General features: G+C 44.2%; 1 protein-coding gene across 5 annotated transcripts in view; it reads right to left on the reverse strand.

Annotated features, from left to right (window-relative positions):
• Positions 1-21,400, reverse strand: part of LOC106654520 (paired box protein Pax-6-like) — a 31,129-nt gene that overhangs the window by 8,253 nt on the left and 1,476 nt on the right. Inside the window, exons 1-6 of one of the 5 annotated variants that reach the window (XM_014374469.2) lie at positions 11,713-11,768; positions 10,891-11,134; positions 10,509-10,689; positions 5,142-5,421; positions 1,108-1,272; positions 551-633 (exon numbers count right to left, since the gene is read on the reverse strand). In XM_014374469.2, coding sequence (XP_014229955.1) covers positions 551-633; positions 1,108-1,272; positions 5,142-5,421; positions 10,509-10,689; positions 10,891-11,096 — 915 coding nt within the window. In that variant the 5' untranslated portion in view covers positions 11,097-11,134; positions 11,713-11,768. Of the gene's footprint in view, positions 1-550; positions 634-1,107; positions 1,273-5,141; positions 5,422-10,508; positions 10,690-10,890; positions 11,153-11,240; positions 11,333-11,712; positions 11,769-21,400 lie in introns of those variants that run through there. The other 4 variants (XM_014374462.2, XM_014374454.2, XM_014374441.2 and 1 more) reach the window with 4 other exon arrangements.

The raw sequence follows: 21,400 nt of genomic DNA on the forward strand, positions 1-21,400 counted from the left end.
ATCTAGTTTTCGCAGGCTTGTACCAGAGCAGAGAGAAACTGCTGTCTCTATTTCTCTCGCCCTCTCGCGCTCGTACTTTATCTCTCTCTCTTTCTCTCTCCCATCGCCGCCGACACCGACGACGACGACTCTCATCTCGCTTGAACTTTGTCGAGTAGCGAGAGCCGAGTGCGAGAGAGATTCGTCGTCGTGCGCTTAATGAAAGCAAGAGGAAAGCCGGAGACACACACACACATTCAGGGCGAAGATTACTCTCGACTACATGTGACTCTTGGCTCAACGACTTTTTCCTTTTTACCGCGGGCACGGGGTGTCAATGCGATTATTTCAATTGAAATGTTTTGCATTAAAATCTGATTTTCAAAGCAATGTACAACTAGGCGTTAATTTGTTTTTGGATTTATATATAATTTTAAACGAAAGCACAGACGTACAAGTGTTTGTAGGCACGAAAAGACGCAATCGCACAGAGACGTCCCAAAGAGGACCCCCCGCGAGAGGGATCTTATGCGGACGATCGTCGCATTCGCACTGCCACATTCACACTCACCTGGATACGTGCCTCAGGCAATCCAATCTTTTCGGCAAGGCGCTCCCTGGCGAACACGTCCGGATAGTGCGTCCTCTCGAATTCTGGAAAAGAAAACAAAACGAAACGAGACGTAGACGTGAGTGATGATATAGTTCGTCGCAACAAGTGCTTTGTTATTCACATCAGATAGTCTAGCGCATACGCGCGTCAGTCAGTCAGCGCGCGGCTACACGGCTAGCTGGCTCTTTTTGCGTTTTCTCTCTCGCTTTTCTCTCAATTATCTTACTCTTTTGACCGCGCCACTATTTATATACGTAAAGCACGCGCGCGGACCCACTTATTTAATTCGGTACGCATGCTTTTTAAAATTGTTTCAAACTTTGTCTCAACAAACGACCATTTCACTCTTAATTAAACAATTTTTTGCTTTACGATGACTCGAGCTTTTCTTTGTTCTTTCACGGGAATGATATATGACGAGAAGAGAACTTTTTTCTACAATTAAAATTAAAATTTTCTACAATTATACGCAAGTGAGGTAAAAATCTCCACGGAGATATAAAATGAATTATTACCTTTTTCGAGGCTGTCGATCTGTTCGTTGGAGAATGAGGTCCGATTGCGCTGCAGTTTTCTTTTTAGCCTCATTCGGACTTGTGAATCTTCGTCGCCCGAAGAATTGTGCTCGGAGTTACCATCGGACGTCGTTTCTTGTTGATGCGTTAACAACGACCCTGTATCTGCAAAAAAAAACGAGGAAAATTATTACAATGGATAAGATATTAATCATTCTTTGCATATTATTACCATGGAAAAAATAGCAAGCGATATAATGGGCTATTCGAAAAAGCATAAGTTCTCGAATTAAAATAATAATAATGATGTAAAAGTCGAGAACTGGATCTCTCGAAAGTTTCGAGGCATATCGTCGAATATATAAGGGAGCATCTCGAGAAGTTTATACGAGCTCTAGCAAGCAGTTCTTGACAGATCGACTGGGACATTGTCGAAACTCATCGCAATCATCGTGTTCCCCCGCAGAAAGCTTTTGCGCGCAACGCTTTGAGAAAGAGAGAGAGAGAGAGAGACAAAATGAGAGCAGCAGAAGCAGCGTCAATAGAAGGAGGAGACGGGAAGGAGAGAAAAGGGGGAAAGGAAGAGTTTCGAGGTGAAAGCGAGACAGTCGCGATTAGTTTCCGCCTCCGCGCACTGAACCCCAGCTCGACGGCCTCGCTCGCTCGCTCTCGTGCTATCCATCCCTCTTTCTGCTGACAGTCCGATCTTCCTTCTCTCTCTCTCTTTCCTCTCTTTCTATCTTCTCGCGTGCTATCCCTCCATTTCTCGTCGGAGCGTTCATCAGCTGTCGCAGTTACTATTCTATCTGCAGCACAGCTCGGGCTATATACACGAGAAAAAGAAAGAGAGAGAGAGAAAGAGTGTATGGTTTACTCCGTCACCTCCGCTCTCGATCAGCGAAGCTTATCGCTGTCTCGTTCTATACGTATCTCTTGCAGCTTTTTCTGTCTTTCTTTTAATAGCCGACGCAACCACTGCCGCCGCCACCGCCGCCCGAAAGCTTTATCTCTCCTCCTTTTCTTTTGTCCTTATTGTTCTAGTCTCGGCTTATTCGTACAGCTTTTCTTTTGAAATATCATCGCAGGGCCTAGCTCGAAATTTCACCATCTCAGTATTCGAAAATTCTTTTGCCAATCGAGCATATTTTTAATATCGAATAGGTCTCGCCGTAAGAAATAAAAACGAATGGATATTCGAGTAATAAATGTCGATTGGGTCTGAGTGAACCAGCAGTTTCCTTTTGATTTAATGAAGCAAGGGAAAAATCTAGCCGCTGTAGAAACAGTGCGTTCGTTTCCTTCTGATCATTCTCTCGCTCTCGCTATGCTATATAGCTCGGCTGATCGTCCCTCGAGCGAGTATCCCCATCAATTTTGAGATTCGCTCCCTCTTTTTTCTCTCTCTCTCTCTGTCTCTCTTTCCACGAACTTGATTCCATTTTCCTCCCTCTAAAATCCGGTCCCCCCCATCGAACTCGTTTCCGTAAACCGCCCCTATTCTACGCCCGTTGACGATGACGCTTCTCTCTACCACCCCGTAACGACCCTCTTCGATTCCTCTCTCTCTCTCTCTGTCTCTCGCTCTTCTCTGTATGTTCCTGCGTGCTAGTAGACGCGTTGGAATTTCTCGCTCGCGCCTCGATGAGATAGAAAGAGAGGGGCACGAGATGATGAGAAAGAGAACGACGACAACGACGACAGAGTCGACTTTCGAGGTTACCGGGACAACGCGCCGCGTTTTCAAGATCGCCATCATGGATGGCTTGACACCCACATGCGCGCTTGTTAGAGACTCTTGATTTCGCGGATCTTCGTTAAGCCGAAAAAGCTGTGCGCGCTTGCCAATAAAAAGCTACCGTATTATAGCCGGGCGCCGAGCTCTAGTATTTTTTAATTGACTTTTATTATATACGAAATATATACATTTATAATTAGTCTCTGGATATTTGACCTTTGCGTGATTCATATATTTTTCGGATAGTGATCATTGAGCTTATTTTTTTTTTATATTCGATTGACCGATATATTCGCATTTATTGAAATAACAAGCGTTAATCCTTTACCAAGAATTACTTATTTCGACGCATTTAAATAATAGTTAGTATATCGGTTTCCGTTTCGTAAAACGATGCGAAAGTTATGAAGACGTGTTATTCATTATAATATCTACATTTTGACGGATGAATCCTTTCTTCTCATTCGAGTATGAGTATAAGCACACTAAAAGATGAATGAATCAAAAAAAGGCGAAAAAATATTCTTGCCACGACAGGCGTATATAATTCAAGTATAGTCAAAACACTCGTCAACGGTAGCGAAAAAATATCAACAGATTGAATTATTCAAACAGCTACTGATTTGCATAGTTCAGGATATATATGAGAACTGTAGGATTTGAAATTAATTCTCACACGTTTGATTCACTCAATATTTGTAAAATAGTTCAAAATGCGAACAGAAATTCATCGTTTTTTGTGAATATTAGACATAGGTTCTTTTTTCATTTGATGTTGGAATAAAAAATCTTTTCAAAGAATACTCCGCAACAATCGGGATTCATCTTCAGTTCTCGAGATAACAAGGAAACCGAAGCCAATCTCACTCAGAGCCAATAATAACGTGAAAAAGAAAAAAAAGTACAAAGCGTTAGGCAGAAATGATGAAAACAATGGAGAACAATATATCGGAGTCGATCGGTCAGAATTATAGAAGAAAAAAATAGTATACATAGACACGAGCTCGCGTATCGCGCGTAAGCGAGCCCCGCGCAGATCAATGAAAAAGAGTAGTATATGAGGCCCCGACGCGAATAGCTAATCCAGGCGCAGCGCAGCTTTTGGGGTAATCTGCCTATTGAAACGTCGCCGCATCTGGAATCGTCATCTGCGCGAGCCGAAACGACCCAATCTGTGCCGCAATCTGAGCCGCTTCGTTGATTTCGGCTGATCCTATTAGTCCAAGACGATTTGACGAGCAGCGGCGCGGCGTAAGCGTGTGCTGTTGCTGCTGCTGCAGGAGCCGCGCAGCGATCCGCACTGTCCGTCGCCGCGCGCCAAGCCTTACCTATATATTAATAATGTTGGAGTGCGATGTGTGCTTCACCTCGCCACACTCGATGCTCCCCTTCTAAACGATCACCACTGTACCCAGGCCGTGTCCGCATAAAGCTCATATCTTTCGCTGCTATCCGCGCAGCAACATAACTATGAGAGTATATGAGTAAACATCGCTCGGCTTATGACGTGTATTACGCCACACGTGTGTGTTTATAAGTGCGCGCGCGAGATCTGGAGCGTACGAGGGCGCGCATCTTTCTATCTCTCAGGGCGCATCAGAGCGCCGATCAGCGGTCGGCTTAAGTCCTTAAAAACTGTCTGTGGCTATAATAACGTACAGCATTGTGATTTTGGCTCGAATTTTTTGGTTCGCTTGCGGTTATGATACTTTATGAGTTTTTTTGAAAAGGAACCCGACGCATCGTACGCGAACGTCAGATCTTAAGCAAAGATGCTGTTGTGCCAGCCCGCAGGCTATTGCAGGATAAGTTACAATAACATACAATTGGTTTGAAGAAAAGCTTTGAAAATGTATGTAAATATTCATTATTTTTAATGGCCTAATGAATGGACATTAACGTTTCGGACTGTTTTTCTGTTAACTTTATGTTAACGATATAAGGCACATTTTAAATGCCCTGAAAGTGACAACTTATACGTTTCAAGCATTTAGACCATTTTTACCACTATAAATATCGTAATTTAATTCAAATCTTTACCGCTAGATGGCGAGTACCACTATTTATAAACCCGCAAGTAGCAAAATAAAATTATTTGTATAAGTATTTGTATAAGAAATTATTTGTTTTGAAAAATTTTTGGCGGCATAGAATCGTATTTGATTTCTTAGCTATACGCTATACCATGAAAAGCTACTTCTGACTTTGTGCATCAATAACTTGTATCTATTCAGTACAAAAATTTAGTTGCAAAAGTTGTAAAACAAAAATGTATATGTAACATAGATCCTTAACTGACCTGTGCGTTTGAGGAGGGCGTCGTCGCGGCCATGAGGTTGACCAACGGGACTGAGTAAGGTCTGACCAGCGGTGGGCGTTCCAGCGCCTGGTATGCCGCTGGTCAAGGAGTGATGCGAGGGGGTCGCCGAGTACCAAGCGTGCGGCCAGCCCGCCGTCTGTCCGTTGAACATTCGCAGCTTGTCGTAGACGCTCTCGGCGCCCTGATGCGCCTGCACCGACACGGCCTGCTGCTCCTTTTGCGAGGCCAGATTTCGCAGTACCCTGTTGATCGACGACACCTACGAGTCGAGGAAACACAAAAAAACAACAAAAAATTTACGCATGTCTTGGAAATCAAGGCTGATCGCCTTTCGAATCCGCAGGATTGGGTGGTTTATGTATCAGGGGGTGTGCGACTAGCGGTACACAGCTTATACAGCTCTAATACAACGACAGTTGTTCGGATACGCACCAAATCGGCTTTGTTATTTTCTAATTAAAAATCTGCCCGACGCCCAAGTCTTTTGTCTGCGCGTGCTCTGCGTTTTGCACTTCACTGATCATCCCCGGGTTTCAATCAGCCCACAATGAAACCCACGGTGTATATCATCGAACACGAATGAGCATGTATGAAAATTTAATTCTACATTTTATATATGTACACGACCAGCAGCTATCCGCCGCAACGAGGCAGCTCCTTTTATACAGCAGCAGCAGCACGCGCGGTATACATTATAGCTTTTGAACATTGACAGTTTTTCACGCTCCGCTGGATTGACCGCATATAATTATCCGATATTTTCTTACCTTCTATTCACGATTTCGACAACTCCCAAAACGTGCTGGCCATTGTTAGGGCATTTCAAAAGTAGTCAAAAACATCAAAGACGCATAAATTAATAAATTCAAAGACTTGCTTGAATAAACATTTTAACGATATTATATATGAAGCTCGCTGGAAAATAAGACTTCCCGACGAAAAAGCTGAAATATGGTGGACTCGAGAGTTCTCTTTTCTGGCAATAATCCAATCAAAGGCATGCAATAGTAAGAGCAATTGTGGTGAGGTATTTGTAAGCTAGACCTCACTCGATACACATGCAGCACAACAATGTAAGGACGAGTACTCGAGAAAACCCGTGGATTTAGGTATGACGTAGTTTGGATAAAAAAATCACAAAAACTTTTCTTCGCGGTTGCAGTGAAAGCACGTGTTTCGCGGGATTTGCTTTTGGCGCGAATGTTGCGCTTGCTATTCACTCTTTTCATCGTGGATTAATTTGATGTTAAACGTGAAGTAAACTAATTTTTTTTACAAATTTAACAGTGAAAATAATGGGTAAAAAATGATTTGTGCAAATACCCGGTTTTTGATCTTCTAAACATTAATTCTAACGAAAATTTACAAAATAGGTATCATTACTGCAGTTTGAATACACTCGAAAGCTTTCGGTACTTTCGACAACATTTCAATTAGACAAAGTTCATTCGCTGAAGTACACGATTCGCTTTAATCAAACAAACAATAAAGTGCAAATGGAATCACACATCCAAATCTAGGTGCTTTGTAATTAAGTTAATTTATTTCGTCTAATGATGGAGTATCTTCATCTAAACTTTCAATTCCTTTTATCGATTTTCGAGTGTTTCGCACGTGCAAAAAAAGGATATAATAAGCAGGTAGACGCACGAAAATAGTAGAGCGACGAAATCCGAAACGGTCGTTCGGGTCACTTGAACGAGAAGAGGCAGAAAAGAGAGAAAAGAGAGGGAGATATACGGGGGAGAAACGTGTGTTGTATGTAGGATACGAACCAGCGATCAAGCGAGCTCGAAAGTTTCGAGGACGGCGAGAAAGAATCGGGCACGCGTAAAACTGACCGTCCGAAAAGATCATCAGTCCGAAAATCGTCGAGGCATTATAGGCTACATCGGGTGGGTTTGTATATAGTGCAGTGGCCGTTGCTGCTGCCGCTGTACGTCTATTTCTCTTTGGCTGTTGACCGCACTCGGAAAAGCAGCAGCAACGACGCATGCATAGCAGCAGTGCACAGAGAGAGAGCAAGAGCATCGTAACGGTTGCAGTAGTGGCGGTAGTATAGTAGTAGTACCACAGCCAAGCACACCGCAGTGCACGCGGACGAGGCAAAGCTCGCCGCGTCCGTATACCGCAGCGCCAGTGTAGTAGTAGTAGTAGTAGTAGGCGCAGTTTGGAAAATAGTCGAAAAAAGCGAGAAAAAATGCCCAGCAAGCCCAGTGCAGCAGGAGAGAGATATAGTATATAGAGAGAGACGAAATAGGCGAAAATGCAGCGCATGCTAGCTGGCGAAATCCCCTCGAACAGCTCAAACTAGGCGACCAAAGTACAGCATACACGCGCGCGCTCGGCTTCGTCGAGAGTGAAGCTCTGGTGCTCGGCTGTTGCGTATACACACACACCAATACACGTTTACGAACCCATAGCCGTTATACTGCGTATGTGCTTGCGTGTATGTGTGCGTGTGTGTGCTGGGCAGCAGTCGATGCAGGCTATTACACGCGCGGCCGGACACGAATAATTGCGCAACACGCTTAACTGATCCCATTCAGAGCGATATTCTGCCGGCTCGGTGTACACATGCACACACACATTTACGCGTACGATATATATATGAGTGTGTAACTTCGGACAGTGCAGCAGCAGCAGCAGCAACAGCAGCCTCTAGCTAGAGCCCAGCTTTAGCCCACACCTACTGTTCTCCTTGCTCGCGCGCGTTTGTGCGTGTATGCATGTGGGTGTGTGGGTGCCTACCATGTGTATACAGGCGGGCAGTATGTATACACCATCGGACTCTCTTTGCCGATCGCTCCACATATATGTGTGTGTAATGTAGGCTGTAACCCTCGCGCGATGCTGCGTGTGCTTTGGGCATGCACACGGGGGTTTCAAACTCGCTGCCGCCGCTGCTAGCTGCGTTAACGTCGACGCGTCAGGGCCGAGCATTATACTCACTGTCGAATGCATGCACAGAGCGCGCGGCTAGAGCTGGGCGCAGAGTCAGGCACACGAGAGAGAATTTTTGACACGTCGCCGCCACCATCACCACCACCACCACCTCTTTTGCCTACATATTGTGCCCTCCGCTGCTGCATCGATGTGGTTTTGCGTGAAAAAATTATCGACCACTGACGCGTACGATGCTGTTTCATCCCAAATATACGCGTCGCGCTATCGTCACATTATATTTTATAAATATAACGTTGAACTATTGTCTACCCTGAAATTTTGTACCCCTAGCAAAAAAAAGAAAAAATGATCGTCGACTTTTCCATGTTCAAGTTTCGTTCGGCCATGAATGTCACAGGAAACCGATGATTCTCTTCATTATTAAATGACTCGTGCACTCGACACACTGTTACAGCTCGCTCTTCAAAGATCATATGGAGAGCAATTAGATGAAATCGATCAAGTATAGATGATGCTGCGAATGGAAAAGAAAGTAAAAATGAAGCGATGCGTACATAGCAGCAGCAGCGCAGAACGAGGCAGGAAAATATGTACGAATAGTATAGTAGGAGCAGCAACAGCAGCATCAGCAACAAAGCAGAACAGATTTTTGAGGGATAAGGATGATTAGCCGTATGCTTGCGTACAGACGAGGCATAATACCCAGGCGTGCGATTTTCCAGGCGCTCGCGTCTCAATAGCCGAGACTGATTGATCCAGAAGCCAGACACAGGCCTTACCGGCTCGAAATTGCCTGTGCGCCCGCTCTCGGCCACAGCAATAGCAGCAGCAGTATACAGTACGGAGCAGCAACGCGTGTCTCACGCGCAATAATAAGGCTAAAAGGCCAAAGGACTCCTTTCCGGAGCCGTATATATGTGCGAGCTCCCACCGACACGAGGGTCGCCCCGATATCACATGCACATTCGTGTATAGTATGTAGCAGTGACGACGATTGCATATGTGCGAGGCGATCAGTCGTGTGCGGCGCGTGCCTGATATGCAAGATCGCTCGGCGAGGCGAGGGCGATGTGCTCAGAGAGAAAGAGAGAGGGGGCGAGAGCGAGAAAAGACACGCGACTACAGTAGTATAAGCGCGACTTTCGCAGTTTTACTCGCACACGGACAGAGTCGAAAACGTATATGTATCTACTACACCCTGTATCATATGGTGTATGTGCGAGAAACCCCCCGCGCAACAGATTCTCTCTCTCTCTCTCTGAACGACGGCAGCGGAGAATGCAGTAGTGCGCGCCTCTGGAATGTCAAGATGAAAAGGCGCGAGATCGCTACGCGACGCCCGTCTGGCTGCTGCTTTTCGCGCAGTGCACAGCGTGAATCGAAATTCTTTAAGGGTTTACAGCTGTTCTCGTCGCTGCTTTTATTGTTTTTTTTTTCGGCATCGTTTCAGGATCTTTTTCTGCCTCCCGCGACACGCAGTGAACAATCATTTTACAAAACACCGCGTCATTGTCGCCGCGTCGAAGGTACAGTACACGCATAATGGTCCATGACAAAACATCCAACAAGTCCTAACTCGGGGCCGCAAGTAATTTTGTGTATATAAAGTGTACGCGGGCATTTCCAGTTCCGGCCTGGTCATCTCTCCCTTTGAAGAGGGAGAGCCGTCGAGCGAAGAGGCCAATGCCGTTGTGTCGTGCGGAGATGACCCATGCCTATAGCAATACAATAAAAAAAGAAAAGGAAGAAGACTCGCACGCACCGTACGCCAGAAGACTCGACAATGTCGCGCAGCGGCAGGATACGGCTGGACGCGGCTAGCTGCTGGCTGCTCTCTCGCTGCGTATGCGACCGACCGAGGGGGTTGCCGAAGCTGCTTTCGGTACACACAATATCGAGGACCGAGTAATAGAGCGATTAGTCCACCCCCGATCGCATTAACGAGTCTTTGATTAGACGGTGGGGGGCGAGCGGCAAGCCTGGCAGCCTGGCCTCGAATAGATAAGCGAGCTGTGTGCTTCCATTCACTTTGTCGTGTCGTACATGGGCATTATATTGAGAAAAGGCGCACCGGCGTGTCCTGCGCTCTATATAGAGATGCCCGACGGAATTTCTACTTCTCTCTATCCGTATGGGAGCTGAGCATTGAGCGTACGCTGCGATGCGAGAGAGGCTTTTGCCTGCGGAGTTCCGACACTTTCCGGGACAAGATTCTTAACTCGAGTCACACGCGAGCGAATTACTTTTACCAAATCAAAAGTTACATTATATGAATACTTTGCTCATCCGTGTTTAAATGATTTTACTCACTCTACGACCTCTTAATTCTAACATGTTTTTGAACAATTAGAACGCTTACAAATCTTTCACGCGCTTATCACTTTTTTAATGGAGGATAATTGTAACATAATTAATAATGAAAAATGATTGTTTACTTACGCTGGGTATGTTGTCGTTGTTGCACACGCCTTCTTGTAGCAACCGATCGCGAATTTCCCATGCGAAAATTGAAGGGCACTCGCGTTTGTAATCCGATATTTTGTTCACAACTGGGGTCGTGGCGACTCGCGGCTTACTTCCACCAATTGCTCGTGGCTTTATCGAGCCTGTTTCGTAATATCTGTAATAAAAAAAAAGAGGCGATCAATTTTTTCACTCATTTTTAGCACTCGTTGTTCTCTCCCCCCTATATCTCGATAAAACCAAAATGCCAGAACAATGAAAATAAAAAAAGAAAGAAAGGAAAATCGAATGGCGCCTCTGCGACGCCGCTACTACTCTGCGCTATGGAAAAGTAGCTGAAAAATGTGTGCGCACGAACCTTCCTAAAATTTTGGAGACACATCCATTACTGACTTGAAGTATTCGGGATATATCACAGGGTCTGGCGCCGCTGTGGGCCAATTCGACGATCTTTTGCCTGGTGGAGTCGGGCAGCGGCCTTCCGTTCACGTAGACGCCACCCAGTTGATTTACGCCGCTGTGACCGGCGCTCGAGCAGCCGAATATGGAGTTCTGGTTGACCATTGCACTACCCCCGAGTCCGCCGTGGATCAGGTCCTCTTCTGAAAATGCAACCATACCTTCAAGAATATGGCAATACACATAATTATTTTAAAAATTGCAATATTTCGTTATTTTCGTTATTTTATGAAACAGAACCGCGTTTACAGTTTAAATTTTCAAGTATCATCTTCATGAGCACAGTAATACTTATTACTTTGATTAAATACAACTACATGAATACGTAAACATGAATGACAGAGAACAAAAATGTGTTTACATTTGAATGTGGTAACAAATTGATTCTCTGAGTTCGTTAATTTCAGGTTTATTTTCTTTTTACATCAATATTCGATAACTCGTTACGTATAATGAATTATCTTTGAAAAAGTCTTGAAAGTTGTGTTATAATATATGAAACGAATGAGAAAGAAAAGATTCATTTAAAAATCATTTATCCGGGCCAATAATCACGGAATTACGAATTATATACGTTAACTATTCAAGCCCCCGCGTAATACACGATTTGAAGTTGTGTTCTTTATATGTTTATAATACCTGCTGTTGCCGTAAGCGTGTAACGCATAATAATTTCAGCCTACCGCGTTGGTGGTAGCCAAAAACGTGAAAATATAAATACCTTTACAGAAATTTGATTAATTAATCTTGCTCTATACAAATATGTGTGAAAGCCCGCTCGCGTGTGGATATTACATATATCTATATACGTGTACGCATGTATTCGCGCGCACGCGTCAATGGCTACGCCGTAGACGTATGCGCGGAGAAGTGAGGGCGGGAGGGAACGCAACGTAATATAACGCATAATATATATATGGTTGCATACATGTGTATAAATCATCGATGGGTTTTTGTGCATAATGCGCGCGCGCGGCGAGATAAATACGCGTGGATGTCGAGTTGCAGCAGCAGCAGCGGCAGCAGCGATACTCATCGAATCGGCGCACGAACAAAAACGAAACGCGTGCTGATGGTGGGCTGAGCTTAAGCAAACCATAATTTCATTCTGCAAATGCGCTCGCGAGTATGTATGTACGCACGGTATATACTCAGCTAGTCATTACCGACATTTCATTATTTAGTCCATCAGTCGGTGGCTGCTGCCACTGCCGCGATCTGTTTGCAGTCGATTCTTTTTCATGAAAATATCAACATGACGCAGCGTAACGTTACTATATGCGCACGGTAACGCGGGGAAAGCTCGAAATCAATTACATCGCGATTCGCGATTGCTTTAACCATCCTTCGCGCGCGCGGAGGAGAAAACAACGCGTATTCACCGTGATATCTGCGTGTAATAATTGGAAAAAATTTTTATGGTCTGTGCTCGTGTAATAATATTATAATTGCCACCGCCGTGTACTTGTTAATGAGATGTAAAAAGTCGCCACTTTCAAAGGTGATTTTCCGAGAGAAAAAAGAAATGAAAATAAAACAAACGACGGTTTGACTGCATTCAGAGCAGAATAGCGTGCGCCGCCCGCACAGCTACGGCCTCACTCTATACGATTCACATCCCTTAAAAGTTGTACGAGGCTGCAAAGGTGCGACTCGTATTATACACGCGTTATATTATACGAGCACAAAATATATATCACAGAGAAAAGAGAGCTCGGGCGCCGGGCGGGCGCTTGCACTAACGCGCAAAAGGAGCTTTGTACTACCACTACTGTGCACTGTTTTAAATGCATCTTGCAATTAACGAATTTAATTAATCTGCCACTTTTGTCGCTCGAGCATCAGCAGTGACGGCGGCGGTTGGTGCTCGCACGCGCACCTTCTTCGTTTGTGTGCAGCGTAGATATACATATAATATTCGAGCCGAGAGCAGCGGCAATGCATGTATAGGTATATATAAGGCTGTATACTTTCAGAGTAGTAGTAGTATTAGTAGTAGTAGGTGTACAGCTGAAAGTGGTTGCGCGCGCGGAGGCTCGAGGCCGCGAGCGAGCTAGCTAGAGAGAGAGGCAAACGCGGCGCGTTGGCTTTGTGCCCCCTTTTGCCTCGCTCTGTACCATCTTACTCAATTTTCCGTCGCGAAATGCTCATATAGTCGAGAGGATGCAATGCGAAGCGCAATGGTGCAACCCCCGTGGGCTGCTACTACCGCTACTGCTTTTAACACGACGTAATTATTCGCTCGCGCGCGAGGCAGTGCAGGCAGCAGCTGCCGCCACCGTTGCTGCTGCTGCTGTTGCTCGCTTCCCTTTCTTCCTTTCTCGTATTTATATGCATATATAGAGCTCGGAGATTGACGATTCTCGAGCGCACGTGTGTATACGTGTAATAATGTAATAATGCTACTCTGCAATTGCGTATGTAACACGCATTACCGAGCCTCTCGTTTGTGTGTATACCTGTTGTGTTCTCTGCGTACAATCACGGGATTTTGCCGCCGCTGCTGCTGCTGCGCGCTTCAAAAATTACAAAGCCGAATTTGTAACTTTACGCAAGCCGATGATGATACGCGCGTTATACTCTCTGACTCTGCTGACCATATAACGCATTCGAATGTTTTTTACGAAATCGACCGGAAAATTATAAGCTCCGCTATTTCCACGTAGCGGAAATCCATCCACGCGCTCACGGATATATCGCTCCTAACTTGACCATCGAATTTTTATTTTTATTTTTTTTTTATTTCGACGCAAAGCTCATCAAATGCATTTGATGTATCATGTGTATACACTGGTGTGCGCGCGTGGATCGAGATTTTAAAACGCTTTTTTTGAAATTTTAATTTTTCTACAGCGCGGATGCAGTGGATTCGTTTGAGGTAACCGATGAAACGCGTTTTTGACGAGATAGAGGGAGAGACTCGTCGGGTTTCGCTTTTTTTACTATTGGTGTGCAAATGTGCATAAGCGCATATAATGCATACACGTGGTTTTATAAATGCCTCGAGTTTTTCAATTTTGATATTCATAAAACATCAAAACGTTGTCTGCGCTAAATTGTATTTTACATGAAAATATTGTTTATTTCAAGCAGATTTCAAACTTCAGTTTAAAAAAGCTTTAAATTTAGTCATACAATATTTCCGGATCTTTTTAGTGTTTTATTCATTATGAGTGATCTTTTCAAATACAAAGTGGATTTAAATTAATGATAAGTATACATCTAGAAATGTAAAATAATTTAGTTATAAAAATATGAAACCTACAAATTTAAGGAAAAGTAAACAGGATTGTAAATATTAGAGAAGGAAGTATTTTTCTCTTTCGCGAACGTGGTTTTGATGCAATAGAGCCTCGTAGTGGACGTTATTACGAATCAAAATATTTTCACTCGAATGTTTGACTCATAGATTCGATCATATGGTTTGTTTGAAAACAATATCCGATCTTCAGAAAAGGAGCATCTTCAATATCATGTCTGAAAATCCCAAGTAATTTCTAAGAAATTCTAAGGAATATTCCAAATATTCAAAGAACGTATTTTTCCTTTAACATAAGTTTGTAATTTTCAAACGACATTGAAGCTAGTTGTAAAAATTGGATATTGTTATCAAACAAATCAGTTGATTGTATTTATGAGTCAAACCTTCAAAGGAAAATATATGTCGATTCATAATAATTACCACTACGTGGCTCTCTTGTACCAAAGTCACATTCGTGCTAGATAAAAAAAGCAACTTTTTTCCATGTTAGTAATACGTACAATTTTTACAAAAACGATCACATAACATTTGTTCAATACATCTTTATGTTATGAATAACTTAAAATTGTTGATATGAATCTACATAGCAATACTCATCATGGCTGAGGGCATATTGCCGTATACACGCTTAAATAGTGTCTCGAACTAAGGATCGTAGAACGACGAATGGCTTTCTCAAGAACCATTTTACCGTTTGATACCCAAGAAAAATAGATTCAACGTACCAAAAAGTATATAAAAATGCTTGGTTACCGTCCAAAACTCAAATTACATACTCGAACCATAACTGAAGCTCGGACTGATAATCTAAACGTATCGCAGCACAATAATCTATTTTAATCTATTTACGAGCGTTACTATCTTCGTCAAGGTATTATGTCCGAAGCCGTCAAAACTGTGTTTATATAAACGTACACGCGCATTTCTGCAAAAATGAACTATAGTCCTGCTGCTGCTGCTGCTGTCTACGCCGCATGTGTTACACGGTCAAGCGCGCGTGAGGCCTCCAGTCAAAAGCGCCTCCGCATCTCTGCGTGCATCGGACACAAACGCGAAATGCGTCGGTGTCGGTTATTATGTACATGTGTGCATCGCAATATACACTAGCTGCTGTTTCGCATTTGCCTTATGTTCCTAATTTATATTTATGAATATTCAATATGCGCAAGCTCGGCGTCTCGAAGAGCAACGATCTCGTGATGCGGCATTGACGAGAGAGACCGCGCAATATCTCGCTCGTACCATCGAAAGACACGGAATATCGTTTCTCTCTTCTTCCTCCGCGCAGCTCTCTTTCGTGCGGCTCTCGATATACACATATATACTTTTCGTAGAAAAAAATGCGCCAAGATCTCTGCCGCAGCTAGTTATTTCTTTTTTCTTATATTATTTCTTTTCGCATATACACGCATTTCGTATTCATTTTATAAATCGCGATCCGCAAGCAGCTTGTAAACGCGTGGCCGAGGCCGGCTCCTTTTTTTTTCCTTATTTTTTGCTTTTTTGATTTTGCTCTCGCGTCCGCTCGCTCGTCGGGCTTGTTATCTCTGTTCTTTCGGAGCTCTGCTCGGGGAGAGCAACTCTTTCGTTATCCGCTCTCGTCTCGTATCCGTCGCTTGCGATATTGCCAGCCCATATAATACGCGTGATCCGCGGCTCCTTTGAGAGTCCGGCGTGTACGTCTTATACCTGAATAATATATTCCCTTTGAAAAAAGATATGACTGATCGGGTGACACGCCGCGTCACTGCAGTCTTATTTTTACCCTTTTTTTTTATTTGCATTTGTATGCCTTGATGAACGAGACCGCGTGCGCGACATTATACTATTCAACGTGTATACCAGTGCACAGGTATATTATATGCACACGTACACGTGCTATATACGAATAAGCATGCATCGGTCGATTGGCCAAGGCGTTAACATTCGCCGTCAATGCCAACGAGCCCTGTATACAACGCGACGCTTTAAAAGCGGTGCAAGTACTTACACTCAAAAATGTATAGAAATAGTAGCGAGTATATGACGAGCCTCCGAGTTTACACATGCCCATTAAGTAATCCATCTAATGGAAAATTTACATAATGCTCCGGCATAAAAGTAGCCAATAACGAAGTTAATGCGCTAATACGCCCGGGACGCGTAAAGCAACGTGGGAAAAAGTAATCATACCCATCGCTATAGTTTCGTAACCTACCGCGTGGACACTGTGCCCAAAAAATTGCGACCCAATTGGAGACAGAGACAGAGAGAGGAAGAAGAGAGCTGGCGAGAGAAAGACACACTCGGAGAAGGAGGATAACGAAGACCAAACGAGGATTGACGCACGCAAGTCAGAGCAAAAAGTTGACAGAGAGAAAGTTTTTTTGCCGTAAAACACACGAGATATACATCGCGTTTCATAAAAACTAGGTATCTGTATAGACGAGTTCGAATCGATGCAATGACAATATAACATAGCTCCTGGTTATATAGAATAGATAGATAGTTTTATAATGGGAAAAACCGAAGCCAATGAACGTTGTTTGCGGGCACGTGTGCTGCTGCACCGTACACACCTATATACGCTCTCTTCGCACAGCGAGAAAGCACAAAACACATCATAGGAACTGTGAGGAAGAAGAGTCTCTCTCGGCGCTTCACCGTACACACATAAAGTGAATATAACGCGCAAAAAGGGGAGAGAAAGTGTGCGAGTGAGTGTGTGTGTGTGCATACCGTGTGCAAGACGCGACGAGAAGAGAGCTAGCTAGCTAGGCTACAAAACACGGATCGTGAGTATGTGTGCGCGCGCTATGCGAGTATGCGCAGTCGGTACTTTATTTATAATTTCGCGTTAATCTACGCTAGCGAGAGCAAGAGAGAGGCACAAAGGCCGCAAAGTGAGGCAAAAAGCTTGTGCTCGTCTGAGCATGAAACGGGACACGGATTAAATCCCATCGTATATACACGGTGTGCCTGCCTGCCTGCCTGCCTGCCTCATGCCTACCACCACCGGCTGCTGCTACTACTACTCCTTGTACACACGTATATACTGCACATGAACATATATACGGTATATAAGTACGCGATGGTGACGACGACGATAGAAACCCTTTCACCTCTTCCCTTCGACTATTCGCGCGTTCGATGTAAAACTCCGAGCAGCAGCAGCCACTTTTCCTTTTAAGAGTGAAACTTCTTTACGTATAGATACCTTTCAGCTTATGAGGAGTAAACTCATAAAAAAAAAACCTAGTGAACTCGATGATCGTAGTATAGTCTCACGAGACAGAAGTTTTTGCACGTTGCTATATTACGGACTCCCGTTTATCGTGTAATATTATAAATTATACTCACGACCGACTGCACCGTAATGATAATGGGTCCGTCTACATTTCATAGGGGTCTTTTTTGCAAGCTCTCGAAAAAAAAGAAGCTTACAATTTTGGCAAACGTTAAACCGAGCACGGAACAATTAGCATGCCAAAATTCGAGCTAGACTAGTGACCAAAAAAGAAAATAAAATTGAGAAACGTCGAGAGCACGGAGAGATAATCGTGGATAATTATGTACAGACTGTACACCGACACTTGCGCTCGCTCGTACTCAGTAATACACGCGAGCAAGCTCCGATAAATATCGCTTATACGTGGCCCTGAGAAGCATCGAAACAAGGAGTGGAGCAATGCTGTATCGCGTCCCAACTGCGAGCTTTACAATAGCGCTTCTAGCCGCAGTGTGTATGAACGCGTATACGTATGTGATTGCTGCGCGCGACGATAATGCTCTGCTCTGCGATTGCTAATTTTCTATTCCACGTGCGCTTTACTTGCGGATTTATCGGCTAATGAGTTCTCTCGTAGCTTCCAACATTTTGGAGGGCTGCTGCTATGTATGAGCACTATACGCAGTCGTTCTAACTCGCAATGCCCGCATCGAAAAGCTATATTCGCGCTCGGTTTCGGGGCTTTTACATATATTGCCATATAATACGTGGATCCCGGTATACGTATAAGCTGCGAGCGAGAAAAAATATTCGGTGTGACTAAACTGGCCTGCAGGGGTGTGTGCAGCGCATAGGGCAACGTACGACGCCGTATGCCGCGTACCACGCGTCTAATAGAATGGACATTGATTCGTAATTAGGATTATTGGCCGTGATGCTGCATCGCGTCGTATGCTTGTACTTTATGCTATATACGCATCCAAAGCGTAGATACTCGTGCGTATAGCCGCACTGCATCTGCACAAACGAATCGCGTCGCCCTTATTATTCCATTCTGTGTGTCGTTTTCAATGCGCGCGTTCGCTTGCAGTGGCAGCAGCGATGGCTGAATTGTCGTTTCGCCTCTGATGCTCTCTGCTTGTACATCGGGTACCATTGTGTGCATGCCGTTGCAACGAGTCGACACGAACCTTCCTCTCCTCTTGCCGTTGCTGCTGTTTCATTCCGTTATTCACACCAACAGTCGAGATTAATTTTATACTCTCCAAACTTTCGGCGATTGCTCACTCCCCGCTACTTACGCGTGCAAAATTGTCATTGTCTTTTGCCAATTAGCTGTTATACGAGAAAAAAAGGAAGCCAAATAATTTCCGCAATTTAAAGCTCGTTCTTTTTTTTATGTCACTTTCGACAATTACGTCGAATTTAATTGATCGTACTAACTTAATCTTTCAAAGTACATTAGTAGACGATTTGTCGCGCGGAGAATATTTTGTACCGTAGCAAAGAGTATACACACACGTAGAAGGCAGAAGATTGCGCGACTTTGGCACTCAACGCGAGCAAGAGAGATTGTATACATGCAGTCACCGCCACTCCACGCAGCAGCAGCAGCTGCGAGTGAATATTAACGCGGAGTTATGTGTAGGTGCGCAGAGGCAGCAGGCACCGCAAGTACAAGCTCGCGCGCGAATTTCATTCGACGTCAAAGATGACGACGACGACGCGTCGGCACATTTTCCGCGTAATGAGTTGAATCTCCTCGCGGTGCTCGAGGCAAGCAGCAGCAGCAGCAGTGGCAGCAGCTTCCAAGCCTGCAAGCATCTCGCGCCCCGATGAATTCATTATACGCAAATACACGCGTAGCAGTTGCGCAATATAACGCGGCGCGCTACAGCAGCAGCTCTTCCGCGCGCGAGCGACGTAATTATTACTTGATAGTGTCGAGGTTTATATTCGCGCGCGGGTAAAATATTTTTCACATTATGATATAACGCGCGTAGGGCGTGTCATATGTGCTCGAGGGTCCTCGAGAGTGAAAAGACCAATGTTTCCGTACGTGTATAGCATCAATCGCGCAACCCTACACCCATAAATAATTGGATTTTTTATCCATATAAGCCACGTCGTCTAGATCATCCCATACAAAAAGTTTATCATCATACATAAAAATATAAAGTATATACAACCGGTTCGCGTTGCAGTACGCGTTCTCCCGCTGAACGGGGAAAAAATTTCGCACCTGGTGCTGCTGCTCCGCTTATCAATGGACATGCATCTACTTTATGTGTATGGCTCGTCCTATTATATATAGCTGCCATCTTTCTCTCTTTCAATCAACCCTCCCATCGTAATATTCTTCCAGCGACAAAAAAACCCGATAATCATTTCATAATGTCCGCGTGCAAGCCAGGCTCTCGAGTTTCTCTCTCATCGTACACTGCGGATTTTCTTCGTATAATGTATAGCACATCCGAAAATCATTGACACAAATCCAACGCGACGTGGCGCGCGAGCGAGTACAATACGGAAATATAAAACAGCCTCTCAGCTCTCGTCGAGTGAGACTGAGCTGCGTTTTGATTTCCTCGAGACTATTATATACATCGGGAGCCTCGAGTGCAAGGGTCGATCGTCACAACACCTATATTACCTAAAGGCGATCATCGAGTTCTGCGGTACGTATTACTACATATGCTTGCACCGTGACTCGAAGCTACGTATATAGGGGAAGAATATTATATCGAGAGCAAAAAGAGTCTCTCGCACTCGTTGCTATTATGTCTTTTCACGTATAATACGAGATATTAGGAGCTGCAAATACTTCTTTTACTTTCTCTCTCTCGAGTGCAGGAACATTATACGCATTTCTGAATCGAAACGAGGGCGTAATACGACGGGCTGCGTGCGTATGCGAGTGCGAGTGCGAGGCATGCCTTTATATAGCAGGGGTAAGTATTACTCGCACGCGCTGCATACCGTTGCGGTTGACTATGTAAGGCAATATCCTAGAGGTGTATTCGGGCGCCACCGCATTCTCTTCTCCGCCGCGCTGTGTTATACGTAGTATCGTCTCCTCCCCTTTTAGCAGCAGTCCGCTGCCGCATATTACGCGCGCGCGCTCCTCGCTCTCGGCTACTGTACTACTACTACCGCTATAAGCGAGCACGCCCATGCATATGTGCCAAGTTTTATTATTGCCAGGCGCAACGCAAATTGGCACTCTAATATTAGATGGATTCCAATTGCGCCTCGAGATCTAGTTACTTACTTTGGAACCTGCAGCGATTGTTTCGCGCGTTAGAGTATAATTGTGATTTGAAAGCTGTTATGTATCAAGTCTCGTCACAAGAGCTCGGGATTATCGAATTATTAATTACGTTTTTTGTAAATTCGGAAAGGTGATTTTTTTCAATAGAAACTTCATTGTACGAGAGATTTCATTTTGAAGATAAAGATCTATCGAGCCAGATCTTATCTTCCCGAAACTGAAAAGAGTGGTATAAGGGCCCTGACAGGGATCATTTCACTTTGAAGAGTTCGTATGATACATCTTGTACTCATCTTTTTTTTTCTGTAAGTCGAGCAGCTGTTTGATTAATTTAGGATATTAAAATTAGGTGGAACGGAATTAGGCCGTTCAGGTAATAGACTCTCGGAGCGCGCGCCACACGAAATTTGATTGATGAGCTCGATGAGCGATCGTCTATTATATTCTGGCCACCGATCATTTGAACGTTTGTTTTTGGGACTAGTTAGACACGACATGGGAAAATCTAAGAGACAACGTCGAATTCTGTCTATAAGAATACGCGATAATTGATATTTCAGTACTATACCAAAACCGTAATTATTTCAAGGACATAATTGTACTTATATACTTATACAACAGGTATCGCACGCGCAGATTCGAATTTCAAATACGAGCGCGACAATAAA

The sequence above is a fragment of the Trichogramma pretiosum genome, unplaced genomic scaffold (genome assembly GCF_000599845.2).
Source record: "Trichogramma pretiosum strain Unisexual culture from Peru unplaced genomic scaffold, Tpre_2.0 scaffold1, whole genome shotgun sequence".
Taxonomy (NCBI): domain Eukaryota; kingdom Metazoa; phylum Arthropoda; class Insecta; order Hymenoptera; family Trichogrammatidae; genus Trichogramma; species Trichogramma pretiosum.